At 41.7% G+C, this 26,428-nt stretch overlaps 1 protein-coding gene and 1 pseudogene across 24 annotated transcripts in view; both read left to right on the top strand.

The window, feature by feature from the left end:
* PCNX4 (pecanex 4) overlaps positions 1 to 23,152 on the top strand; it is a 43,050-nt gene extending 19,898 nt beyond the window's left edge. For 7 of the 24 annotated variants that reach the window (XM_002719533.5, XM_070065075.1, XM_051826382.2 and 4 more), the window contains 5 exons: positions 1,785 to 2,148; positions 3,457 to 3,560; positions 6,620 to 7,650; positions 8,014 to 8,200; positions 22,022 to 23,152. In XM_002719533.5, the coding sequence (XP_002719579.2) occupies positions 1,785 to 2,148; positions 3,457 to 3,560; positions 6,620 to 7,650; positions 8,014 to 8,200; positions 22,022 to 22,273 (1,938 nt within the window). In that variant the 3' untranslated portion in view covers positions 22,274 to 23,152. Of the gene's footprint in view, positions 1 to 1,784; positions 2,149 to 3,456; positions 3,561 to 6,619; positions 7,651 to 8,013; positions 8,201 to 10,885; positions 12,586 to 22,021 lie in introns of those variants that run through there. The other 17 variants (XM_070065083.1, XM_070065085.1, XM_070065082.1 and 14 more) reach the window with 6 other exon arrangements.
* LOC138847195 (gamma-soluble NSF attachment protein pseudogene) lies at positions 12,957 to 15,559 on the top strand (annotated as a pseudogene).
* Positions 23,153 to 26,428: the final 3,276 nt, after the last annotated feature.

The following is a 26,428-nucleotide window of genomic DNA, read 5'->3' as shown; positions in this document are numbered from 1 at the left end:
TGTTTTAGAACTAATTGATTTTTAGTGGGTTCTTAGAATGTTCTGTAAGATCATGTTATCTGCAAATACAGGTAGCTTTACTTTTCCCTTTCCAATCTGGATTTTCTTGCCTAACTGTAATGGCTGGAACTCCAGTAGAATGTTCAATAGATGGGGTAAGAGTGGACATTTTATGAGGAAGGCAGTTAGCCTTTTCCATTAAATATGATATCAGTCTTTCACCATTATTAAATATGATGTCAGCTAAGGATGTTTCATAAGTGCTCTTTAGCAAGTTGAGTAGGTTTCCTCTTACTACTAGGTAAGTGGCTTTCTCATTAGGCGTGTTGAATTTCATCACATGCTTTTTCTGTGTCTTTGGAATAATCATTTAGTTTTGATCCTTTAGTCTATTAAGATGGCGTAATTTGTTCATTGATTTTTGGTTGTTAAACCAACCTTGCATTCCTGGAATAAATGCCTGTAGGTCATTATGTATAATCTTTTTTATATGTTAAAGAATCTGGTCGGCAGAGCCTTTGTCATCTGTTTTCGTAAGGTGTGCACATCACATGTGTGTACAGGTAGTTTCTTTCCCTGTGAGAGCATTGTCTGGTTTAGGTGTCAGGGTGGTACTGATCTCATAAAAAGTGAGTTTAAGAAGTGTTCCATACTAAGAGTCAAAGGGATCACATAAACAAGTCTAGTGCCTGCTAATACTAACCGATAGAATAAATAAAGGGGAGAGCGATCCAACATGGGAAGCGAGATACACAGCAGACTCATAGAATGGCAGATGTCCTAAACAGCACTCTGGCCTCAGAATCAGCCCTAAAGGCAATCGGATCCGGCTGAAAAGCCCATGAGAGTATTTCAGGCATGGAAAGCCAAGACACTCTGGGGAAAAAAAAAAAAAAAAAAAACCTAAATGAAAGATCTCTATGAGTGAGATCCCAGTGGAAAGAACAGGTCTTCAAAGAAGGAGGTACCTTTCTCTGAAGGGAGGAGAGAACTTCCACTTTGACTATGACCTTGTCTAAATAAGATAAGAGTCAGAGAACTCAAAAGGCTTCCATAGCCTTGGAAACTCATGACTGGAGCATAGGGAGATTACTGATGCCATAAACAGGAGTGTCAATTTGTAAAGTCAACAACAGGAGTCACTGTGCACTTACTCCTTCCTCATGTAGGATCTCTGTCTTTAATGTGCTGTAAAAAAAAAAAAGAAGTGTTCCATACTGTTCTGGTTTCTGAAAGAGTTGGTAAAGATTGGTATTGAGTAGTCTTAAATGTTTTCTAGTATTCTGTATGTATCTTAATTGTTTTGTGAAATGTTGCATTTGTAGTATTAAAGCCCTCTGAGCCTCAGATTTTCCCTGTCAACAGTTTTTTAAATTACTGATTTGATCTTTTCACTTTCTATCTATCTAGTTTGATTTTTTTTTTTTTTTTGGGTCATTGAGCCATTTCCAGTAATTTGCATCTTTCCAGGATCTGAACAGCTTCATCTGTGTTGCCTAATTTGCTGGCACATGCATACAGTTGTTCAGCCTTAATGGATAGATACTATTCTGTTGGCTCTCTTAGTGTTATTTTTTTAAAAATGAAGTTCAAAGTTAAAAATGCAGTCTCTTTTTGATAAATGTGAGGTGAGAGAAAATTACAACAAAGAGTCACACATGGGGCTAATTCCTCAAAAATATTGGGCAATTATAAAATCAGCGTTACATAGTTTTCCTTATGTGATCTTGAAAGTTCATGCAAAGTCCTTTAGGAATATTGCAGTCCTTTTTCCATACCTGCAGGTGGGTATCATGCGTGACCGCCTGACCCAGTTCATCTCCAAATTGCAGTTTGCTGTGACTGTGCTCGTGACATCATGGACGGAAAAAAAGCAGCGTCGGAAAACAACTACTGCTTTGTGTATACTCAACGTTGTCTTCTCGCCATTCGTGCTGGTTCTCATAGTGTTTTCTACACTACTCTCTTCTCCCTTACTCCCCCTCTTCACACTTCCTGTGTTCCTGGTGGGGTTTCCCCGGCCTCTGCAGAGCTGGCCAGGAGCAGTAGGCAACACAGCCTGCGTGTGTGCGGATACGGTTTACTACCACCAGCTGGCCCCCAGGTTGACTGCTGCGCTGCAGACAGCAATGGCCGCGGGACGTTTAGGTAAGCCGATGAGTTGTGCTAAGCAATCCTCACAACTATTCCAAGTACCAAAAACGAGAACGCACTGAACGACTGTCATTCAGTCCAACACTGAACAGATCCTAATACTCAGATGCACATGCAGAGAGACCACATATGAAACAGAAATATACCTCCTGCTTCTTGTTTTGAGATAAAGTAAAAATCTTCAAGGAAAGTTTCATTAAGGTGATTTTACAATTTTTAAAAAAATTTTGTTGAATAAAATTATAGTTCTACCACTGAAACATGAAAACACCTTTACCCTCAAGACTTCCATGAATTCCTAATGATTTCATGTCAAGTATGTAATGGCTGAGATCCACAAGGAGTCAAACCAGCTTTACAACATGTCAACTTGAAGAGCTCAAGGGAGTTTGTTCATACCTTACTAGTTATTGTAGAGAGACTTAAGCAGTCTGGCAAGGCAACTGCACAAGGCAACATAAAATCTTTGATCAGTGATTGGTAGAGTAGCCTCCTTCACTGTGTGAAGTACTATGCATATATTAAAAGAAAAAAGGTATTTTATCAGCATGGGCAAATTTGAAGATGATAAATCCAGTTGCAACATACTTCTCATACTTCTCAAGGTTGGTTATAGAAAAGGGCCAAGCTGATGACAATAGTATGTCATCTGCTACCATAAGCTTTTGCCTCCAACACTTGTTTTTAGAAATGATGGGGGCCAGGGTTGTGGCATAGCAGGTAAAGCCACTGTCTGCAGTGCGGGCATCCTGTATGGGTGCCAGTTTGTGTCCTGGCTGCTCCACTTCTGATCTAGCTCTCTGCTAATGGTCTGGAAAGGCAGCTGAGAATGGCCCAAGTGCTTAGGCCTCTGCCACCCACATGGGAGACCCAGAAGGTGGACTGGCTTCAGCCTGGCACAGCCCTGGCTGTTGCAGCTGTTCAGGGAGTGAACTACAGGATAGAAGATCAGTCTGTCTCTCGGTGACACTAACCTTCATATAAATAAATCTTAAAAAAAGAAATGGCAGATGACTTCCTGAAAAACTGATTCTAGGCAAAGTTGTAATTAAAGATAAAAATTTTAGTGAAATGCTTACTTAGGTTAACTTCTGTAATTATCTGTTATATAAGATAACTTAGGGGAAATTTTTGTAATAATTTTTATGAATAACTTCACTTTTTAATAAGAAATATTCTATACTTTAAAAACTTACCCAGTTCCAATTAATTTTCATTATATAATGCTATGTTTTGATGAGTGACGTGGCAAAATAAAAAAGCTTGGAAAATGATTTTTTTTTCCCTTCTAATTTGTTTTAGGTATCCTCATACCTGGATCTCATTACTTGGGCCGTTTTCAGGATCGCTTAATATGGATAATGATTCTAGAATGTGGCTATACTTACTGCTGCATTAACATTAAGGTTAATGTCCATTAGAAACCTTGTTAGTATTTTTATAGTACATACATAAAATTTTCTCTTTTATAAACCCATCAAACATTTACAAGCTCAGTTTGAAAGAATATCTTTTTAATTACTGATTAAAACAACTAGTGATTTTTAAAGTATATTTATGTAACGACATATTGATAGGTAGACTAGTGTTGATAAATAGATCATAGTAACAAAATATACCTGCTCCTTCTCCTCTAGTCCTTGCTAGTTGAACATCTCAGAAATGAGGACCAGTCATTTTTAACATCTGTATCATGTTAAGGGGTCAACTTAATGGAAACGTCTTCTGATCCCACTGCACCTACCTGCTACAGTCTGTTTCTCTCCTTCCTTCAAGAGCAAAACGACCAATTAAGGTTGCTCACTGTCGTATCTCCAGTTTCTCGCCTCTCATTCTAGCTTCAACATACTCTTGGTTGTTGACTTGTTACTCTACCGGGTTACCTTTGGCAAGGTTTTCAGTGGCTGTTACATTGCTGAATCCAATGGTCAACTCAGGTTTGATCTTCCTTGACCTGTCAGCAACATGTGACACAGGTGATTCTTGGTTCCTCAGGTTGTTCCTTGTCAGTGCCCTTTGACGGCTCCTTTTCTTTTCCTCGATCTCTCTCTCTCTTTTTTTTTTTTGACTGGCAAAGTTAGACAGTGAGAGAGACAGAGAGAAAGGAGAAAGGTCTTCCTTTTTCTGTTGGTTCACCCCCAAAATGGCCTCCACACCCGGCACGCTGCACCTATCCAAAGCCAGGAGCCAGGTGCTTCCTCCTGGTCTCCCATGGGGTGCAGGGCCCAAGCAGTTGGGCCATCCTCCACTGCCTTCCCGGGCCACAGCAGAGAGCTGGACTGGAAGAGGGGCAACCGGGACAGAATCCGGCGCCCCGACCAGGACTAGAACCTGGGGTGCCGGTGCCGCAGGCGGAGGATTAGCCAAGTGAGCCATGGCACTGGCCTCCTTGATCTCTTAATCTCAGTGTCCCAGAGCCTTGCAGTTCTTTGTTGACAACTCTGTTCTGAATGCCTAGGACAAAAATACTGGAGTCATATTGGACTCATTTTTCACTTCTATACCTCAATCCAATCCAATGAGAAATCCTGTCACTCCACTTTAAACCATATCCCATATCCCGTCACTTCTCACAGCCCGGTGTAACCACCGTACCCTTGATAATTGCACAGTATCCTAATTGGTCTCCCTACTGCTGCCTGTGCCCTGGACAGTCTGTTGTCAGCAGAATGATCTTCAAAAATCTGAGACAAATTATGTCACTTGTCTACTCAAAACCCTGCTGGGGGTCTCTGATTCAGAATAAAAGCCAAGGTCCTAAGTGAGCTCTGCAGCCCCTCTTTGGCCTCATCTGTTAAGCTGTCTCACTCAGTTCCAGCCCGCTGGCCATTCCCTCTGGAACATTCTTGTAGATAACCATATAGCCTGCTCCCTCACTGCCTTCTCAGGGAGGCCTCATGTGACCATCTTTTTAAGGTTACACTCTCATCTCGGCAATCTGATCTTTTGCCTTACTTTTTCCTTATCTTTATAGTTCTTATACTCTCTAAAAACCACATAATTTACTTACTGGTTTTATTGTTGATTGCCTGTGCCCCTAATGTAAATGTCACAAGGGGAGAAATCTCTAGCTTTTGTTCAGCTGTATGTCCTAAGCCCCTGGAACAATGCCTGGCACAGGATAAGCCATTAACAAATCTTTGGTGATGAATGATTTGTTTGTTTTCACACAGACTGGATGAAATTGCTGGATACTTAAAAGATGTCGCTTTGGTCCAGTGATTCTCAAAATGCAGCCCCCAAACTAGTAGCAGTAACATCTCCTGGGAGCTTGTTAGGATTAAATTCTGGAGCCCCACTCTGGATGTACCAGGTCAGAAACCCTGGCGGTGGGCCCAGCGGCCTGTGTCGGTAACAGTGCACCAGCGGACTCTGACTCACTGAGCGCTGCGGAACCCTGTCCTGACTCAACCCGCGTGAGAAGGCAAAAAGGCAGGCCGTGTTTCAGGGACGTTTTGATTGCTTCGTTTTATTCTATTTTTTAAATTATGTGAATTAAGAATACCTAATAGTGTGGGTCCTTTCATTAGTCTCTTGTGCTCTATGACATGGGGTTTAAAAGTGTACACTTTTTCCATAAGAAAGGCTGTGTCATCTACTAGTATTTATGTAACATTTTAAAGTTTACAAAATTTAATTTTTATAACCCTGTGTGCTAGGACTATTTTTCTTTGAAATAGGGGGAAGAGGTGTAGGTGACCTACTGGAGTTGTATGCCAGCACCTCATGGAACCCTTACTTAAAAATGGGCTCTGAAGGCACTAGCAGTTTCATTAAAAATATATAAACAATAATAGTAATAGTAAACAATGACCTAGTACATCCTCTCAAGTGATTTCGTCTAAGAAAATAATCAAAATGTGTTTGCAATCCATAAAGGAACATATTCATAACATCGATTCACTTAACATACATTTGCTCATACTGTGTATCATGTACTGTATACCATAGAGTGGTTTAGGGACTGGAAATATACTAGCAACCAAGAGAGCTGCTTTATGGAGTTCATATTATAATTGGAGGATCCAGACAGTAAATAAAACTACCTTTAAAAGGTTTGATAAATGATGGCTTATTCATATGCTAAAATAATGCTGTTAATCTCCTATCACATGTAGAGGAAAGAGCTGTGTTATTCGAATTTTGTTTTTTTTCCCCAAAAACAGAATTTTGATGTGTGATTCAGCCATACTATAGATAGAGTCTTTTAAAATTATGTTCATATGCCATAAATGTTTGCCTGATTTCTTTGAAATTCTCTATAATTTCTCTTTCAATCATATCCTTAGTGTTTTCAATCTCAGTATCCAACATCCAACATGCTAGGCTCCCTTAAGTTTAAGATAAGTTGTAGTTCTTAAAGAGATTGTTTTTGTTCATAGTCCTTATGATGAGAATTCTGTGGGCATTTACTGTTTGCTGTAAATGTAATCATAAACTCAAGTATTTTTTATTTCCTCTTTAGGGGTTAGAATTGCAAGAAACATCCTGCCATACTGCCGAAGCTCAGAGGGTTGACGAAGTATTCGAAGATGCTTTTGAGAAAGGCTGCAGAAAAGTATGCTCCCTTAATGCACACTTTGCAAACGTCCTGACGCCGTGCACAGTTTTGCCTGTAAAACTGTATTCTGATGCCAGGAACATCCTGTCTGGCATAATCGATTCCCATGAAAACTTGAAAGACTTCCAAGGTGACCTTGTTAAAGTGCTTGTGTGGATACTTGTTCGGTACTGCTCCAAAAGACCCAGCATGCAGGGCAGTGTTCGCAAACCTGAACAGGGGACAGGACCTCTGAGACTCCTGCCGGCCTGGAACGCTTCCCCACGTCCCAGATGCCCAGAAGACACAGAGAGTTCACACTCAGAAACTTCTGACTGGTCTAATGATGATATTTTTGATGATGAGCCAAGTGTTGCAAAAGGAAAAATGGAAAAGGATCAGTTGAACGATTGGCCAGGTGGAAATTTGCCCATTCCAGGATCCGTAGAATCACAGAGGGTTAGTGATCATTCCACTGGCACAGTTCCTGAAGACAGTCTTTTCAGAGCAGTTACCTTTGCCTATCCTGCCACTGACAAAGGAAAACAAGAAGAGGTGGCGTGTACCCCCCTGGCGGAGTTCAGTTGCGCACATTCTCACCTGCTGAGCTTGCCTGAGGAGTGGCGGTCTCACTATGTGCCCAATTCCAGAATGAAGGAGATGCGCTCCTTGTTTCCGGAAGACTGGTACCAGTTTGTTGTAAGGCAGTTAGGATGTTTCCGTTCAGAAGAGAAGGCCTCAGATATACTGGAAGAAATCGCAAAGGACAGAGTTTTAAAAGACCTTTATGTTCAGACAGTAATGACTTGTTACTGTAGTTTATTTGAAATTGACACTGTGGCTCCCAGTCCTGGACACTTACTGAGAGTTTACAGTGGTGTTCTGCCCTGGTCTGTTGCCTTGAATTGGCTCACAGAAAAACCGGAACTGTACCAGTTAGTACTGAAAGCATTCAGGTAACACATTTTTAATGTATGAGTTGTAGTATTAACAAGAAAATGTTTTTTTTTTTAAATTATGTAGAAGACAATCCTTCATTTCTAATTTTTTTAAAAAATTACTTTCTTAAAGATGAAAAAAAGATTGCTATGTATTATTATTTTATCCGAAGCACACTTTAATCTGAATTTTCTGTGATTTTATTTATGTTGAGAACTTAATTTTCATATGATTTAATGGATTTGCTCCTTCTAACTGTAACTTTTCATCTGAAATACATACAATTTCAATTCATGCTTTAGAATATTGATTGAACAAAATTTATTTCCTATATAAAGGTAATAAAGTGTTTGAAAATTCTTTGGTTCTCTATTTTTTAGATACACTTTGAAACTAATGATCGATAAAGCAAGTTTAGGTCCAATACAAGACTTTAAAGAGTTGATTAACTACCTTGAAGAATATGAAAGTGATTGGTACATTGGTTTGGTGTCTGAAGAAAAGTGGAAAGAAGCAATTCTACAAGAAAAGCCATACTTGTTTTCTATGGGATATGACCCTCATATGGTAAGGTTACAAATGTTTTTCAGCATTTTCATGTTAACCTTAAAGAGTGGAAATTAGTTATAAATATTTGAACTAAATGATAGATGATATATATTCTAGCTCCTTAGGTAAATATATCCTTGCAGTTTCAAGGCATTTGTAAGCATGGCTTTTGGGCAAGACAGTCCAACCTGAGAGTACCTGGTTCATTCACTTTTGATACCTGAATAGGAGCCAGTTAAAAATGTTAGGTTGCCATTGTGCTATAACTGACCTGTAAGACAGCTGAATGTATTTGCTTTTGATGAATGGGTTATATTCCTGTGCCCCATTCAAGTCTATGAAGGATCACTTTAGATTTATTTGACTCCTAGAAGAGAAATTAATTTGTTAAGTGGTAAAGTATTTCTCTTGCTGACATTTGTACTTTATTTGAAGCAAGCCAGACCTGTGACAATTCAGAGACTCCAAGCAGGGAATGACTTCATAACGATTTAGTACCTGTTCTTAATGCATTGAAGGTGTTATCAAGTGCACACAATATGAGAGAGTCACTGTTTGTTTTTTTTAACTTTTATTTAATAAATATAAATTTCCGAAGTACAGCTTTTGGATTACCTTCCTCCCACCCGCAGCCATCCCATCTCCCGCACCCTCTCCCATCCATTCACATCAAGATTCATTTTCAATTATCTTTATATACAGAAAGATCAATTTAGTATATACTAAGTAAAGATTTCAACAGTTTGCACCCACACAGAAACACAAAGTGTAAAGTACTGTTTGAGTACTCGTCACTTGTTCTTAATGCATTTAAGATGTTATCAAGTGCACACAATATGAGAGATTCACTGTTTTGTTTTTAACTTTTATTTAATAAATATAAATTTCCAAAGTACAGCTTTTGGATTATACTGGCTTTTTCCCCCCATAACCTCCCTCCTACCTGCAACAATCCCATCTCCCGCACCCTCTCCCATCCATTCACATCAAGATTCATTTTCAATTATCTTTATATACAGAAAGATCAATTTAGTACATACTAAGTAAAGATTTCAACAGTTTGCACCCACACAGAAACACAAAGTGTAAAGTACTGTTTGAGTACTCGTCACTTGTTCTTAATGCATTTAAGATGTTATCAAGTGCACACAATATGAGAGATTCACTGTTTTGTTTTTAACTTTTATTTAATAAATATAAATTTCCAAAGTACAGCTTTTGGATTATACTGGCTTTTTCCCCCATAACCTCCCTCCTACCTGCAACCATCCCATCTCCCGCACCCTCTCCCATCCCATTCACATCAAGATTCATTTTCAATTATCTTTATATACAGAAGATCAATTTAGTATATACTAAGTAAAGATTTCAACAGTTTGCACCCACACAGAAACACAAAGTGTAAAGTACTGTTTGAGTACTCGTCACTTGTTCTTAATGCATTTAAGATGTTTTCAAGTGCACACAGTATGAAAGATTCACTTTTTTTTGAACAGGCAGAGTTAGACAGTGAGAGAGACAGACAGAAAGGTCTTCCTTCCGTTGGTTCACCCCCCAAAATGGCCACTACGGCCAGTGTGCTGTGCCAATCCAAAGCCAGGAGCCAGGTGCTTCCTCCTGGTCTCCCATGCGGGTGCAGGGTCCAAGCACTTGGGCCATCCTCCACTGCCTTCCCGGGCCAGAGCAGAGAGCTGGACTGGAAGAGGAGCAATCAAGACAGAACCGGTGCCCCAACCAGGACTAGAACCCAGAATACCAGCACTGCAGGCAGAAGATTTGGTGAGCCGCGGCACCGGCCAAGTTTCACTGTTACAAGCATGTTGTGGGTTCCAAGCCTGTCTAGCAATACAGTGTGAGGAACTCTGCAAGTACTCCCCAAAAAAACTGATTAATTTATTTTTAAGGATTTATTTATTTATTTGAAAGCAGAGTTATAGAGAGGCAGAAGCAGAGAGAGACAGAGAGAGAGAGAGAGGTCTTCCATCTGCTGGTTCACTCCCCAGATGACTGCAACTGCCAGAGCTGAGCCACTCTAAAGTCAGGAGCCAAGAGTTTCCTCCAGGTCTCCCACGTGGGTGGAGACCCGAGGACTTGGGCCATCTCGTACTGCCTTCCCAGGCCATAGCAGAGAGCTGTATTGGAAGTGGAGCAGCTGGGACTTGAACCAGCGCCTATATGGGATGCCAGCACTGCAGGTGGTGGCTTTATCTGTTATACCACAGGGCCAGCCCCGATAAATTTATTTTTGTAAGAAAAACATTGGGGCCAGTGCTGTGGCGCTGCAAGTTAAAGCCCCAGCCTGCAGCACCGGCATCCTATGTGGATGCCAATTCGGGTCCCAGCTGCTCCTCTTCTGATCCAGCTCTCTGCTATGGCCTGGAAAAGCAGTGGAAGATGGCCCAAGTGCTTGGGTACCTGCACCCGAGTGGGAGAACTGGAGGAAGCTCCTGGCTCCTGGCTTTGGATCGGCTCAGCTCTGGCCATTGCGGTCATTTGGGGAGTGAACCAGCAGAATGGAAGACCTTTCTGTCTCGGCTCTACCTCTCTCTGTAACTCTGTCTTTCAAATAAATAAAATAATTATTTTAAAAAAAATTTACATGGTCTTAAGAGCATATAGAAAATGAAAATACATTTATTGAAAAACTAGGAAAAATAACAACAACATAGTATTTGAACCAAGATCCATTTCCTCTCCCTTCAGTAAGGTGAACTCTCTGCTCAGCCTGATACAAACAAGAACACTGGGCTCTCCTTTGGACTCCCAGTTGGAGGGACTGTTTCCCAGGAGGGGCGGGAATTCAGCATTTCTTTTCCTGTTCCCCACCACCTGTTGTTAACACTCGAGTCCAGCTATGTGTCAAGAGGTGGCGACTCCATTCTGGCCAATGCCACCCACTGGCTGGAGGCTTTATCTTGGGACTGGTGCGACTGAGCAGAGCTGGACCCCACTCATGCTTGCCTAGTCATAAGGTGGGGGCTCTGTGCTGGGAGAGTGAGCTGAACGACCCGAGGCTGCTCTCCCCCTCAGCTGCTCATCTCCCAGAGCAGCAGCGCCGCTCGGAAGCACACTGCGGCCCCATCTCCCGGATCTGGAACTATGGCTTAGAGACTTTCCTGATAGAAAAGGCAAATAATTAAAACAAAACAAAAAGGTACATTCCGAAGGAACTGTTTCATTTGCAACAGTGCAACAGTATGGACACATCAAAGCCTGAATTCTCTCACAAACAATGGAGGTTGTAGCAAAAAGTAATTAGAAGAAGACTGATCTTTTATCACTGATACAAGCCACATTGTAACCTGGCTAAATTAGCAAAGAGCCAAGGAGATAAAGAGCAGAGAGTTCCCCTCTTGGGATGAGAACAAGTATCAGACGCTGACATCCACAGCTATTCCTTTGAAAGATCCAAATTCGATTGGATCCGCCCATGGAGAAAGTTACGGCCCAGGTTCTTATTGAAAAAATAGAACAGTGAGCTGGAATCAGTGGAGCTTAACAGCAGGATGTGAACACTTAACAAAGACAACTCCGCCAAAATCACGCCATTCCAAGGTTATTATGGGCACTCACAGATCTGTACTGCATGAATGGCACTCCTGGAACTCCCAGCTGAGCAGAGGGGAAGAAGGGGCAGCAGGGGTTGGTGTCACTGAAGCCTGAACAACTCACCAAACGAGCAGCTGCATACTGTGGGCCCTGGGACTGGAAGGGAGGAGGATAACCTGTTTCTACAGTTTTCAACAAGAAGAGTATGAGACCTGAATGTGTAACCTGTACAAGACAAGCAGCTACGGAAATTGCCTGTAAGAGCAATCAGGTTTCAGATTAAACAAAGATTTTGAAGTGGCCATTGTGAGTATGTTCAAGGAACCAAAGGAAAGCATGATTAAAGAAATAAAAGGGCGGTATGATGAGAATCTCACATCAAATAATGAATGCCAGTAGCGAGAGAAATGATAAAGAACAAAACAAAAGTTCACTAGAGGAGCTCAACATATTTGAACTGGCTTAAGGAAAACACAGTGAACTTCCAGATTCTAGATCGGTAGAGAAATCTAAAGAAAAGAAAAAATAATGAAAATAAAGGAAGATAGGATTCCACCTGAGATAGCTGAATGGAGAGGCCCTACACTCACCTCAACCACAGAGAACCCAGACAGCAAAGGAAGCAGACTTCAGTAGAAGTCTTCATGGTTAGAACAACCAAGCAGACCAACAAAGATTAAAAACAAACTATGCCAAACAGGTATTTGTAGAACACTCTTCCCAACAGTAACAGAATATACATTCTTTTCAAGTGCACGTGAAACATTCTCCAATGATAAATTCTATTCAGGGACATAAAACAAACCTCAATAAATTTCAGAGGGACAATTTAATTCACTGTCCTCCAACCAAAATGAAATGAAATTAGAAACAATTAAGGAAACTGCAAACTTCACAGATGTGTAAAAATTAAGTGGCACTCTCAAATCAACAATAAGTCAAAGAAAAAATTAGAAAATGTACTGAGATGGATGAAAATGAAGACACAGCATACCTAAACTTAGTCAAGGGAGCTAAGGCAATCTTTGGAGAGAAATGTATAGTAATGTTTATATTAAAAATGCACCAGTTCCCATGCTTACTTGGCCTAGTTTTTGGGGGGCCCACGGAAGAGGCACCCTCACCTCCATGTCAGTGATCAGACTGTGAAGATGGCACCTCAAGGATAAGGGGCTGGAGCACCTCACCAGCCAAGAGACACCTGAAAACTGAAGCCAAACTATGACAGTGCTGCTTCTGAATATGGAAAAGCAGCTTTTTTTTTTTTAAATACCAAATGATTCGAGCAAGCAAAAGATGCCTGCCTGAAAGGAGCTGTTGCCCGTGGAAATAACAGGGCACTTGTTCATGCAGCCAGATGTTGAAGGGGACACAGAAACTGCCGGAGGCTGTTCAGCTGATGGAGGAAGCCTGGAAGATGGGACCCCTGACACAGCAGCCATGGTGTTGGAGAGGCAGAAAACGTACAGGAAATATGGAACCAGAAAAGCCTGTACGGTTGTATCAGCACACAGCTAATGTGTTTAAGAACAAGGAACACCTTGGACAAGCAGCTGAATTACTAGGAAAAGCCTCAAGGCGACTGGCGTGAGGACACAGGTTTGATGTGGCTGCCATCGCTATTCAGAAAGAAGACAATATCTATAAGGAAATTGAGAATCACCCAACTTATTTTAAGAAAACAGTTGCTCAAGTCTTGGTTCATCTGCACAGAAATGACTACGTGGCGGCAGTGGGACCTGTCAGGGAGAACTACAGCACACCAGGGTCAACAGGAGTGAAGACTGCCATGATCCAACAGCTTAGAGGCCATGGCCAGCAAGACCAAGGTCCAGTGTCAGTGGGACTCGCCACTCATCAGATACGTGGACAGCAGCTCTGCTGAGCTGGGCCTGAGCTTAGTCATTCCAGGAGGCAGAGCCAAGAGGTCACCCACAACACCCCGGGCCAAGCCTGATGGCCTCGCCGTGGCGCTGCTGAGGAGGGAGCGGAGCACTCGGGAGAACCGTGCTGGTCTGTACTTGCAAACAATAAAGAGGAGTTCCGGACAGACCATCCAGCAGACTGGGGGCTCAGTTACGGGCATCGACTTCATTGAAGTCATGACTTTGAATGCTAATGAAGATTTTAGTGACCATTGTATCTACTGCTTGTCAAGTGTCATTTTTTTGTTTGTTTGCTGTTCCTGACAAGAGCAAGAATTACCAGAATATTTTCTGTCACGCTGTAATACAGTTGACTTTAAAATTTACAATCCAACATCTAGCTCAGTGTAATTTTAAACAACTGGGGCAGTCGGCATAGATACTCTTCCCTCTTGGGTTTGTGAAGTTTGTTAGAGAATTTTCTTTGCAATTCATTTAATGACTGCAGCTAAACGTGAACTCTACTGGTAAGAAGCATTATTTAGAAAGTTTCCATTTTGAAAAGGAAACGGGTTCCCCCTGATATTAGATATATTTAAATTGTTAATCTTTTCAGAGATGAGGTTGGGTCAGGCAGCCATTTTGAGCCATACAGTATTTTTTAGTCCAGAAAAGATATGGTTTGGTTCTTATGTCTGCACCTGCAGAACTCTGCAGGGAGTAGAATGATTCTGTGTCTTCTGTCCTCTGTGACGTATGGCTGTTTCTTCCAGCTTAAAAAAACATAGTGACTGACTCTAGACCTCCTACTAGGTTTTAGCTAATGAAGATGCTTTCTAAGCATCCTAAGAAACAGGTAATATTGTCATCAATCTAGTGTGTAATGCATTTTTTCTCCCAGAATAATTTCTTAGCAACTAGACTGTAAGTTGACATGGGAAATGGAAAGAGAAGAACTGTTTTTGCAAGACATACTTAAAACACTGTACCATCAATATTTTAATAATTTATAGTTATTCCCTAAAACATTATTTTTGTAGCATCCCTTTTTACCTTTAGACCCAGCTCATAACTGGAAAGGGTGTACAAACATCAGCAGTATACATTCTACAGGCACACACCAGCCAAAGCCCTTTCCTGTTAGTTCATGCGCCATCTCCATCTCCTTAGTCACACCTTCTCTGGGAAGGGGAATCCTAGTCTTGCTAGACTTCCTGAACACATGAGGAAGAGAACCCTTTCCAGTTAGGACTGAACCAGGGGTTCAGTCACGATTTCATGGGAGCACTCAGACAGGCATCCTCCTCTGGCACGTGTGCTTGGATGGGTGGGCTCTCAGTACACGGTCTTTACTGTGGGTCTGGTACAAAAACTAAACCATTTCATGTCTTCCCATAAGTTTCTTGCATAATTCCACAGGTAGTCAGCTCGTTATCATTGCTTGTATTGAGATTATGAACAATTCGAATAAAGCTGCATCTAAGTATTTCTTTTTTAAAGACATTAATGTTTCAAAGATCCTGTCATTACTGCTTGCACACTTTAGGCCCAGTGAGAAGCTCCTGGAGTCATATCTTAATATTTATCTCAGCTAATTAGTAATCTCTTTGGACGGATTTGGCAGTACTTGAAAGACAGATTGTTAATAGACTTTGATGCCAATTAGAACCCCAGAAAAAAATTTCATCTTATTCTTCTTACATACTGAAAATTTAAACAGAGTGGAATGATTCCCGAGCATCAGACAATATAAGGGGCTTGCCCAAGTGCAGCCTCTCGCACCCTCCCCGCTAACTGACACCCTCACTGACAGCTAACACACTGGGCTCCTCAGTGTTTCTCTGATGACAGGGTTATCCTACCTGGAATCTAATGAAAAACGTTTGTTCCCTATTTCTGCATTGTTTTGCCCTGACAAGTCTTTTTTTTTTTTTTTTTCTGAGAGTATAGTTAGAAAACTCCATGTGTACAGGAAAAATGATTTTCCAAAACTCTAGTGTCATCACTTTTACCAAATGAAGGCTGCGTGAATATGCTCAGAATCTGGTGTTCAGTGCTCTATTATATTTTTATTTTTTTTAAATATTTATTTTATTTATTTAAAAGAGTTACAGAGACAGAGAGAGGTCTTCCATCCACTGGTTCACTCCCCAAATGGCCACAACAGCCAGAGCTGAGCTGATCTGAAGCCAGGAGCCAGGAGCTTCTTTCATGTCTCCCACATGGGTGCAGGGGCCCAAGGACTTGGGCCATCTTCCACTGCTTTCCCAGGCCATAGCAGAGAGCCGGATTGGAAGTGGAGCAGCTGGGGGCTTAAACCCATTGCGCCACAGCAACAATTCCTGTTCTATTATACTGTAAGTGAAATCAGTCTGCAAAATAATATCTTAGATTTACTTGTACATATGCAGATTGGAATTTGTTTATGGGACCTATGCTTTATTCCTATTTTTTCCAGTTCTTTGATGAGTGTGATATTAAATTTGTTGATACAGAAATATCAATTAGAATTATTGCTCCTATAGGAAGATCATTATGAAAATAAAACCTGGAACTAATATATATATATAAACCATCTTAAATCAATCTAACCTTCTACCTTAAAACACTTGAAAATAAAGAGCAAACTAAATTTCAGGCAAGCAGGAGGAAATAACTAATAGAGATTACATGGTAACTATAAAATGCAAAAGAGAAAGCAGTAGAGAAAATCAGTGAAGCCAACAGGTAGTTCTTTGAAGAGATCAGCAGAACTGAAAAACCGTTAGAAACTTTTGACTAGGAAAAGAGCAATGCTTGAAATTACTAGACTCGGAAATGAAAGGATATTCCCTCCAACCTTGTAGAAAGAAAAAGAATCATAAAAGAATACTATGAACAGTTTATGTTAGTAAATTACATAATTTAGATAAATGGGAAGATTCCTATAAAGAAACTGTTGAAAATGACCCAATAAGAAAAGACAACCTGAACAGATCTGTAATAAGTAAAGGTATTAAATTAATAATCAAAAACTAATTATAATATGTTTGCAGATTATATGATTCTATATAGAGAGAAATAAAAAAAACTATAAAGTCTGATAAATTCAGTAACATTGCAGGATATAAAACCACTACTCACAAAACAGTAGGATTTGTATATACCGGTAATGAATTCACTGAGAAATTTTAAGGGTAGTGTGGGGAGCAACTGGGAGCAACTCGGACTAGACTAAGTTACTGGAATTAAGACTTATTCTATGCATCTGCTCTCCCACAATATGGCGCTGGGAGAGGAGGAAACAGCTTCTACGCAGCTGCCTCTCACCAATTTGACTGATGAGCTGCAGGAGCTGATCTTGCTCCTGATTGGAGGAGAGCAGCGTGCTCGGCGTGTGGGTAGCAGAGTTGGGATTGGCGGAAGAGGACTATAAAGGAGGAGACAACATGCACCAGGAACATCTATCTGAAGGAACACCTGTGCTGCCCCCGAGAGAGCCGGCTGGCGGTGTGCCGCTCCCCCACGGAAGTGGGGAAAGTGGCAGAGGGAACCGCCCTTCCACGGAGGTGGAAGGGACGGTAGCCAACCCGGGAAGAACCAGCAGCAAACCCGGGGAGGGCCGAGCAGACAAAAGAACAGCGCAGGGTCCTGTGTCGTTCCTCCACGAAGAGGGGGAGCGACAGGGTAGTCCCTTTCACAATGGCTGCCAAAAGGCAAAACAAAACAACAGAACCCCCCTGGAGTAAATGTAACCAAGGAGGTGAAATCTTTGCAATGAAAATTAAAAAACACTTCTGAAAGAAATTCAGCTGGATACACAAAAATGGCAAGGCCTCCCATGTTTATGGTTGCAGAATTAATATTGTTTAAAATGTCCATAATTGCCCAAAGAGAGTTACAGACTTTATAGAATCCGCATGAAAGTACTAACGACACTGTTCACAGAACTGCAAAAATCCTGAGATTAATATGGAAACACAAAAGATATTGAATAGGTGAAGCAATCTTCAGCAGTTAAGAACAAGCCATCACAATGAAAGAGTTCAAGTCACAGGAGAGAGCTATTGTAACCAAAACAGCATGGTCCTGGCATAGAAACAGACACACTGGCCAAGGGAACAGAACAGAAACCCCAGAAGTAAATGTATCCATTTATAGCCAATTTATCTTTGACAAAGGAGCTAAAAATGTACCATGGTAAATAGTCTCTTCAATAACTAGTACTGGGTAAACTTGATATTGTATGCAAAAGATTAAAACAAGACCACCCCACAAACCTACACAAAAATCAACTCAGAATGGATCAGAAATATATTTTTAAAACCTGAAACTACTAGAAGAAAGCAAAGGAGAAACACTTCAAGAACTTGGCATAGGCTACAACTTTCTGGGTAAGAATCCCAAAGCACAGGCAACAAAAGTGTTCACTACTGAGATTACATCAAGCTAAGAAATTTATGCAGAACAAAGGGAAAAAAAGATCAAAGAGTGCAGAGGTAGCCAGCAGCATCAACAAATATTTTCAAGCTATTTGTCTGACAGTGAATGTCCAGAATGAATAAGGAACTCAAAATTCAATAACAAAAACAACCAGTCCAACTAAAAATGGGAAGGAATCTGACGTTTCTCCAAAGAATAAAAGCAAAAGGCCAGCAAATACCTGAGAAAAATGCCCAGTATTGCTAACTGCTGGAGAAATACAAACCAAATCCAAAATGAGGTATCCTCACTGCTGTTACCAAAAAAGACAACAAATAACATGTGCTGGTGAGGATGCAGAGAGAGGGGACTCCTACACTGCTTGCTGGGAACCTTCATTTGGAGGTTTGTCCAGAAAGTGGAAACAGCTCTAGTGTACCCCTCAGTTGTCTCCTTCTAGGTACAGGTCCTGAGGAAATGAAGACCTCAGCCCTGCGTTCTCTGCAGCACTGTCCACAGTCACCAGGCTACGAACTCAACCTGGGTGTCCATCAGTGGATAAGTAAAGTGTCATATATGCATATATGTATATATGTACACATACATTCTATATATGTACACACTTGTATGTACACATACATACATATATGTACACACATAGCATTCTATATATGTACACACCTGTATATACATATATGTACACACAGAAGCATTCTATATATGTACACACATATATATACATATATATATACACATGTGTACATGCACGGAAATATTCTCATAAAAAATATATTTGCAGAAAAATGGCTAGAACTGGAGATCATTGTGTTAAGTGAAATAAGCCAAATACAGAAAGACAAATACCACATGTTCCTCTCACATATGTTCTGAATCTAAAGTAGTGGTTTCTTAATAGCTGGATAGGTTTGGAGGGCTTGGGACTTGGCAAGGTGCACTGAAACACAATTGGGTGAATGTCAGAGGTTCTGGTACTTTGGAGCACAGTGGGTTGCCTGTGGCTGATAGTGATGTGAAATATCCTGTCTCGGGAACCAGAAAAGAGGAAGCTGGTATGCTCCAGACATTAAGATAAGGAAATGGAAAGGCTGGTTTCTTGGTATGGTCAGTTGAAGCTGTGTTTGTGTGTGTTGAAATGTTGCATTGTGCCTCTTAAAACTGTGCAAGTGTCATGTGTTAATCTAAAATTTTTTTTTAAAGGGCAGGTGTTGTGATGCAGTGGGTTAAACTGCCACTTTTTTTTTTTTAATTTATTTGAAAGAGTTAGAGAGGTAGAGACAGAGAGAGGTCCTCCATCTGCTGGTTCACTCCCCAGATGGCTGCAACAGCTGGAGCTGCGCCCATCTGAAGCCAGGAGCCAGGAGCTCCTTCCTGGTGTCCCACGCAGGTGCAGGGGCCCAAGCACTTGGGCCATCTTCCACTGCTTTCCCAGGCCACAGCAGAGAGCTGGACCAGAAGAAGAGCAGCCAGGACTTGAACCGGTGTCTATATGGGATGCCGGCACTGCAGGCCAGGGCTTTAACCCACTGTGCCACAGCACTGGCCCCAGTCTTCAATGGGAAAAGAATCATCTTTTCAGCAAATGGTGCTAGGATCGTTGGATAGCTACATTCACAGGAATGACATTGGAGCGTTAATATGTTTCCCAGGGTTGCTGCAACAAATGCTTACTACAAACTGGGTAACTTTGCAAAAACAAAAATTTATTCTCAGAGTTCTGGGGGTCAGAATTCTGAAACGAAGGTTCCAGGAAGGCTGTCCTCCCTCGGAAGGTGCCAGAGGAGAGTCTTCCCTGTCTTTCCAGCACCTGGTGACAGCTAGTGTGTCTTGCAATGTAGCAATCTAAAACCATAGTAATCTCAGGGAAAGAACACGCATAAATCCTCATGACTTTGAACTTGGCAGTAGGTTCTTAGATACAATAATAAAAGCATGAGAAAGAAAGTATGAATACATAAATTGATAAAGCTTCCATGTCATCAAAAGTAAATACATTTTTGTGCTTCAAAGAACACCACCACCAACAACAAAAAAAGACAGCTCAAAGAATGCCAAAAATATTTGCTCATATTTGGTAAGGGACTTATTAGAATATATAAAGAACTCTTACAACTCTGTAATAAAACAAAGAACCCTATTTAAAAATGGGTAAAGCATCTGTAAAGCCCAAGATTATAAATCACCAATAAATACATGAAAAAATGTGCAGATTATTGGTCACCAGGGAAATACAAATCAAAACCACAACAGAATAACACTTTATACACAGTAGATGGCTAAAATCAAAACGTTAATGGTTAACAAGGTACTGAGGGCTTAGGGAAATTGGAATCGCTGTGTGCTCTTGTTGGGAATGTAAAATATTCTGGCAGTTTCACAAGCCTTTAAACATTGAGTTTCCACGTGACCTAGCAATTCCACTCTTGGGTATGTACGCAAGAGAAATAAAAATGGTTCTAGATAAAAACTTGGATATGGATACTGATAGCAGTATTCACAATTGCTAAAGGATAGGAACAGCCCAGATGTGTATCAACCAGTGAATGGATAAGCAAATTGTAGTTTATCCACACAATGGAATATCATACAAGGAATAAAGTACTGATACATACTGCAAAGCATGTTGAACCATGAAGCTGTACTAGGTGGAAAAAGTCACAGCCACATATGACATCACTTGTTTCACGTTAAATTTCCAGAAATGGCTGATCTGTAGTGATAAAAGTTAGTATATATTTATATATTAAAGTTCTAATATAATTATATATTAGTCTATGTTAATGAAGGTAGATGAAGAAATAGGAAGATGATAGCTAAAGAGTGCAGGGTTGGCTGGCACCGCGGCTCACTAGGCTAATCCTCCACCTTGCGGCGCCGGCACACCGGGTTCTAGTCCCAGTTGGGGCGCTGGATTCTGTCCCAGTTGCTGCCCTTCCAGGCCAGCTCTCTGCTATGGCCCGGGAGTGCAGTGGAGGATGGCCCAAGTGCTTGGGCCCTGCACCCCATGGGAGACCAGGAGAAGCACCTGGCTCCTGCCTTCAGCGTGGTGCGCTGGCTGCAGCGTGCCGGCCGCGGCGGCCATTGGAGGGTGAACCAACGGCAAAAAGGAAGACCTTTCTGTCTGTCTGTCTCTCTCACTGTCCACTCTGCCTGTCAAAAAAAAAAAAAAAAAAAAAAAGTGCAGGGTTTATTGGAGATGATGAAAAGCTTCTAAAATTAACTGGTGATGGTTGCACATATCTGAGCACAGCATTGCCCGGTACATGTTAAAGGAGTAAATAACATGTGCTGCGAATTATATCCCAAAACGCTGTTTCTTTTAAGGGCCTGTTGCCTGGTTGTCTACTGACAAAGTATTTGACTTACGTGTTGCTGAAGCTGGATGGAGTGACAGCTTAGAGGAGGAGAAGAAAGAGAAGTAGCTGAGATCTCGCTATTCTGATAATGAAATTGTGAAATTTTTTTTCTTCATTGAGAGAGCTAAGGAAATCGAGTGGGTACTCGATTCTTTATTTTTTGACAGGGTGGACAGTGAGAGAGAGAGACAGGGAGAAAGGTCTTCCTTTGCGGTTGGTTCACCCTCCAATGGCTGCTGCGGCCGGCGCACCACGCTGATCCGAAGCCAGGAGCCAGGTGCTTCTCCTGGTCTCCCATGCGAGTGCAGGGCCCAAGCACCTGGGCCAACCTCCACTGCACTCCCTGGCCACAGCAGAGTGCTGGCCTGGAAGAGGGGCAACCGGGACAGAATCTGGCGCCCCGACCGGGACTAGAACCCGGTGTGCCGGCGCCGCAAGGCGGAGGATTAGCCTAGTGAGCCGCGGCGCCGGCCAATACTGGTTCTAAAGACGAGCAACTTGTGTGCATACATTTTTAAACACAGCCTTGTATATTTTGACCTTGTGAGAAAGATTATGTAACTGCAGTCAGGTTTTGTTTTTGGCAACTTTGTGAAGAGAATGTAAAGGCTAAGAGGAATCTTTCTTTCCCCCTCTTTTACACTGCGAAGGGAGTGTACACCGGGAGAGTTCTCACCCTGCAGGAACTCCTGATCCAGGTTGGGAAGTTGAATGCCGAAGCCGTTAGAGGCCAGTGGGCCAATCTTTCCTGGGAGCTGCTTTACGCCACCAACGACGACGAGGAACGGTACAGCATACAAGCTCACCCACTGCTTTTAAGAAACCTCACGGTGCAAGCAGCTGATCCCCCCCTGGGATATCCGATTTATTCGTCAAAACCTCTGCATTTACAGCTGTATTAGAGCTCGCTTGGCTTGTGACGTCCCCACATGAGGGGTTTTTATTTTTCCCACCCTAGAAAGTAACAGTGTGATTCTTGCACTTGCACTGTACTGTTCCCTGCCCCAAGTCAGATGCCTGAGAAAAGCTAAGCTCCATGAAGTGAATTCTCTCTGTAATCTTAATCGTTTAAAAAAAAAAATCTGACATAAAAGTTAGAAATAGTTGGCCAATATTTGTGCCCTATGGATTGTGGTAAGCTTTGGGAAAATACAATGAAACATTTATGTAAGATTAGATCATCATTAAGGCTTTACTAAATGAAAGGTGATTTGCCTTACAAAAGTCAACAGCTGCCGGCGCCGCGGCTCACTAGGCTAATCCTCCGCCTTGCGGCGCCGGCACACCGGGTTCTAGTCCCGGTTGGGGTGCCGGATTCTGTCCCGGTTGCTCCTCTTCCAGGCCAGCTCTCTGCTGTGGCCCGGGAGTGCAGAGGAGGATGGCCCAAGTGCTTGGGCCCTGCACCCCATGGGAGACCAGAAGTACCTGGCTCCTGCCATCAGATCAGCGCAGTGTGCCGGCTGCGGCGGCCATTGGAGGGTGAACCAACGGCAAAGGAAGACCTTTCTCTCTGTTTCTCTCTCTGTCCACTCTGCCTGTCAAAAAAAAAGTCAACAGCTATGTCATTTTTACATACTTAAAAGATATACATATCAGTGTTTTAAAATAATAATGGATGTTATTGAATGTAAAATAGATTCATATATTTATTTGAATATTGTATTTTCAAATGTGCTGTTTTTAACATGGTCTCAATGTTTTCATATAATGTGTTCATTTTCTTTTCATATACTTCAGTGCAAAATCTTTACCAATATTTAATAAAATATTTTCCAGTAAAATCCTTTCCTTCCCTTCTGAATCGCCTCTGTGTATGCATGTGAAAGGAAGGGTTCACCAGATTCGTCAGGTGAATACTCACAGGAAGCGCAATGTTAGGGTCATCTGAGAGTGACTACCAGAAGCCATTCTGAAGATCGTATTCTGAAGAGCACTTCTGAAAGAGGACCTGCCAAACAGGGCTACCTGTCACTAGTATGTAAAGGTTTAAGAACTGAAGGCAGAAGGGAAGAGACTTTCCATAATGTGATTACAGTTGGATCTTCATTCTCTTGCTGCTTAGGCACATTTAACAAGTGCTTGTAAAGGGGAAGCAGCATGAATGGGTATCAGTTGAGGCATGAATTTCTTCTATACCTTACTTAATTTCGAACTGAACCTATAGGAACCTGCTAGATTGTTAATATAATAGTAGAAAGGAGTGAGATTATTTTAAATGTGCCAGTTGGGCTTTAAGTTATTATTAGCCCATTTATTTAGTATATGGACTGGTTCACTCTAGCAATGTCTTTTGGACAAATTTTCATTTTCAGACTCATGAACTTTGTGAATTAGCCTTTTTTTTTTAGGTAGCATAGTACAGTTTTTTTAGGTAGTATAGTACAGATGAGATTTCATATTCTATATGAGTTCATATCTCAGGCTTATGATTTGCATAGTCCAGATTTACTATTATATCTTTTTGTCATGTAGGAAAACTTCTTGATTGATTTACAACAGGTAATTGGTTTAGTGACTATCACATTTTAGTGATGGTTATCTTATTGGACTTTTCCCCAAATGACAGGAGTTTAAAGTTGTTTGAAGATTTTCATCATTCTAGTAATCCCAAGCCATGTTGTCGCTTAACCTTGCACTCCTCACACACTGGATTCAAGGTCCACTTTCCTCTTTCAGTCACCTTGCAGGCTGCATTCCATCTCTACTGTTCCCTCAAATAAAAAGTGTTTGTATTGAACCACTTCCAATCTTCATTTGTCAAACCAGCTGGCCACTTATTGCCTCCGCTTACTTTTCTTCTGAATAGCATTTGTATATTCAGCCTCGCGCCAGCCATCTTTCGTGTTTGGTTTGGGGCTTTTCTGATAACACACTGTGCTCTTCTGGTTTTCCTAGCTCCTCTCAATCAGCTTTGCTGCTTTTCCTCTCTCACCTGACCTCTGATTTTGGAATTTCTCAACAATGGGAGCCAGGTCCTCATTTTATTTTCACCATCTCATCTGCTCCCAAATATGTGGGGAAAGTCTTACAGAAAATGGAATTAAAAGAATTATTTTATTGTCATAAAAAAGTCTTGAGATCCATGAATAGTTTTTTTTTATAATACACAGCTAGCACGATTTTTTTTTAAAAGATTTACCAACTTATTTGAGAGGCAGAGCTACAGAGAGAGGGAGAAACACAGAAAGGTCTCCCCATCTGCTGGTTCACTCCCCAAATGGCCGCAATGATGGGAGCAGGACTGATCCACAGCCGGGAGCCAGGAGCTTCTTCCAGGTCTCCCACGTCGGTGCATGGGCCTAGGCACCTGGGCCATCTTCCACTGCTTTCTCAGGATATCAGCAGAGAGCTGGATGGGAAGAGGAGCAGCTGAGACTTGAACCAGTGCCTGTATGGGATGCAGAAGCCTAACCCACTAAGCCACAGCACCAGCTCCTCCATGAATTTTTTGAAAAGGCGCCTTATATCATCAGTAACTGGGTATGTTCAGATACACTCATATGTGTTTCACAGAACACTGTTCCTTCATTGAACCTTATCTGATATCCATCTGATTATTAAAAACTGGCCTTACTGAGTTATCTATAAAACTAACTTTTCTACTTCCAGCTTTTCATAGTATATAGGTAACTCACACCAACCATCTGTGAAGAACTAGAAAAACTAGGCAGAGTGATATTTTAAAATCCGCTTAATGGCATCTGAAAACCAAGAAGCAGCAAAGAATTCTATCGCTAAGCTCCATGGCAGGATGAAACTTCGAGAACTGAGCTCAACGTTTATGTTGCCTGCCTTCAGGGAACACAGGCCAACTCAGTAAAAGATGACAGAGTCTAAAAATGTAAGCAACACTCTCGACAGCCTTAGTGCTGAGTAAGAGGGATTAAAACGACAAGCGAGGGCTTTCCAAGGTAGGGGAGAGGGTACCCACGTAATTGGCCACACACGGGGTTGGGACCCCAAGAACTATAGCCTAATGTTAACGGTGAATAAAGACATATGCAGTTTGAATGTTAGTCTCCATAACTGGATTTCTATTGCAGCTAGCCAGCAGACAGCAAATGTAAATCCACTATGGACTGACATTTATGTTTTTTTTACAATTCTTGATTTTGAAATCAGGTACTCCAACAGGAGAGGCAGGCATCGCCAGGAGCATGTTAACTGCTACACCAAACACCCATCCCTAAAATTTTTTAGATTTAATATTGGACAGATTAAGGCATCTGAGAGGCAGGTGTGGCAGAGTGGGCTAAGTCAGATTCTTATTTCTGGCTGAACATCTAGTTCACAAATTCTTACTTTACCTCTGTGTAGTATTTATCAAACCCAGTTACTGAATTTTTAGTTGACTAATGTATTTTTCAGCTGGGAACTTGTCAGTTGATTCTTCTGTATACTTTCTAATTCTCAGCTGAAACTCTGTGTTGTGTTTTGTATCTTTCAATACAGTAAAGGTAATTTTATAACCTGTGTTTGAGTAACTCAACTAACTGGGTCCTTTCTGGGACCTTGTTTCTCTGTCCCTCTTAGAGTTGATCATGTTGTCTTGTTTCTTCAGGTGCCTTTTTTTTTTTTTAAGATTTATTTATTTGAAAGCAGAGTCACAGAGAGAGGGAGAGAGAGAGAGAGAGATCCTCCACCTGCTGGCTCATTCCCTGCATGCCTTCAACGGCTGGTGCGGGGCCACTCGGAAGCCAGGAGCTTCCTCTAGGTGTCCCATGTGGCTGCAGGAGCCCAAGCACTTGGGCCATCCTCCACTGTTTTCCCAGACATGTGAGCAGGGAACTGGATCGGACCTGGAGCATGCGGAACTTGAACCCCCAACACGGGATGCCCACGGCTTCAACACGGTTCTAAGAGGTGCAGCGAGGTCATCTTCAGGAGGTGCCCGGCTCCCGTTCCCCACGTGAGGCCAATGCTGCTCCCCTCTGGAGGACACCGCTACAAGGCTTTGTCTCGGCAGCAGACACTGACGCCAACCCTGCCAGCACTGGGAGCGGTGACGTTCACTGTTCACAAATTCCCGAACGTGTTATTAAAGAAGCACAAAGACA

Source organism: Oryctolagus cuniculus, chromosome 20 (assembly GCF_964237555.1).
Source record: "Oryctolagus cuniculus chromosome 20, mOryCun1.1, whole genome shotgun sequence".
Lineage (NCBI taxonomy): Eukaryota > Metazoa > Chordata > Mammalia > Lagomorpha > Leporidae > Oryctolagus > Oryctolagus cuniculus.
This window is presented reverse-complemented; position numbering and strand designations above follow the sequence as displayed.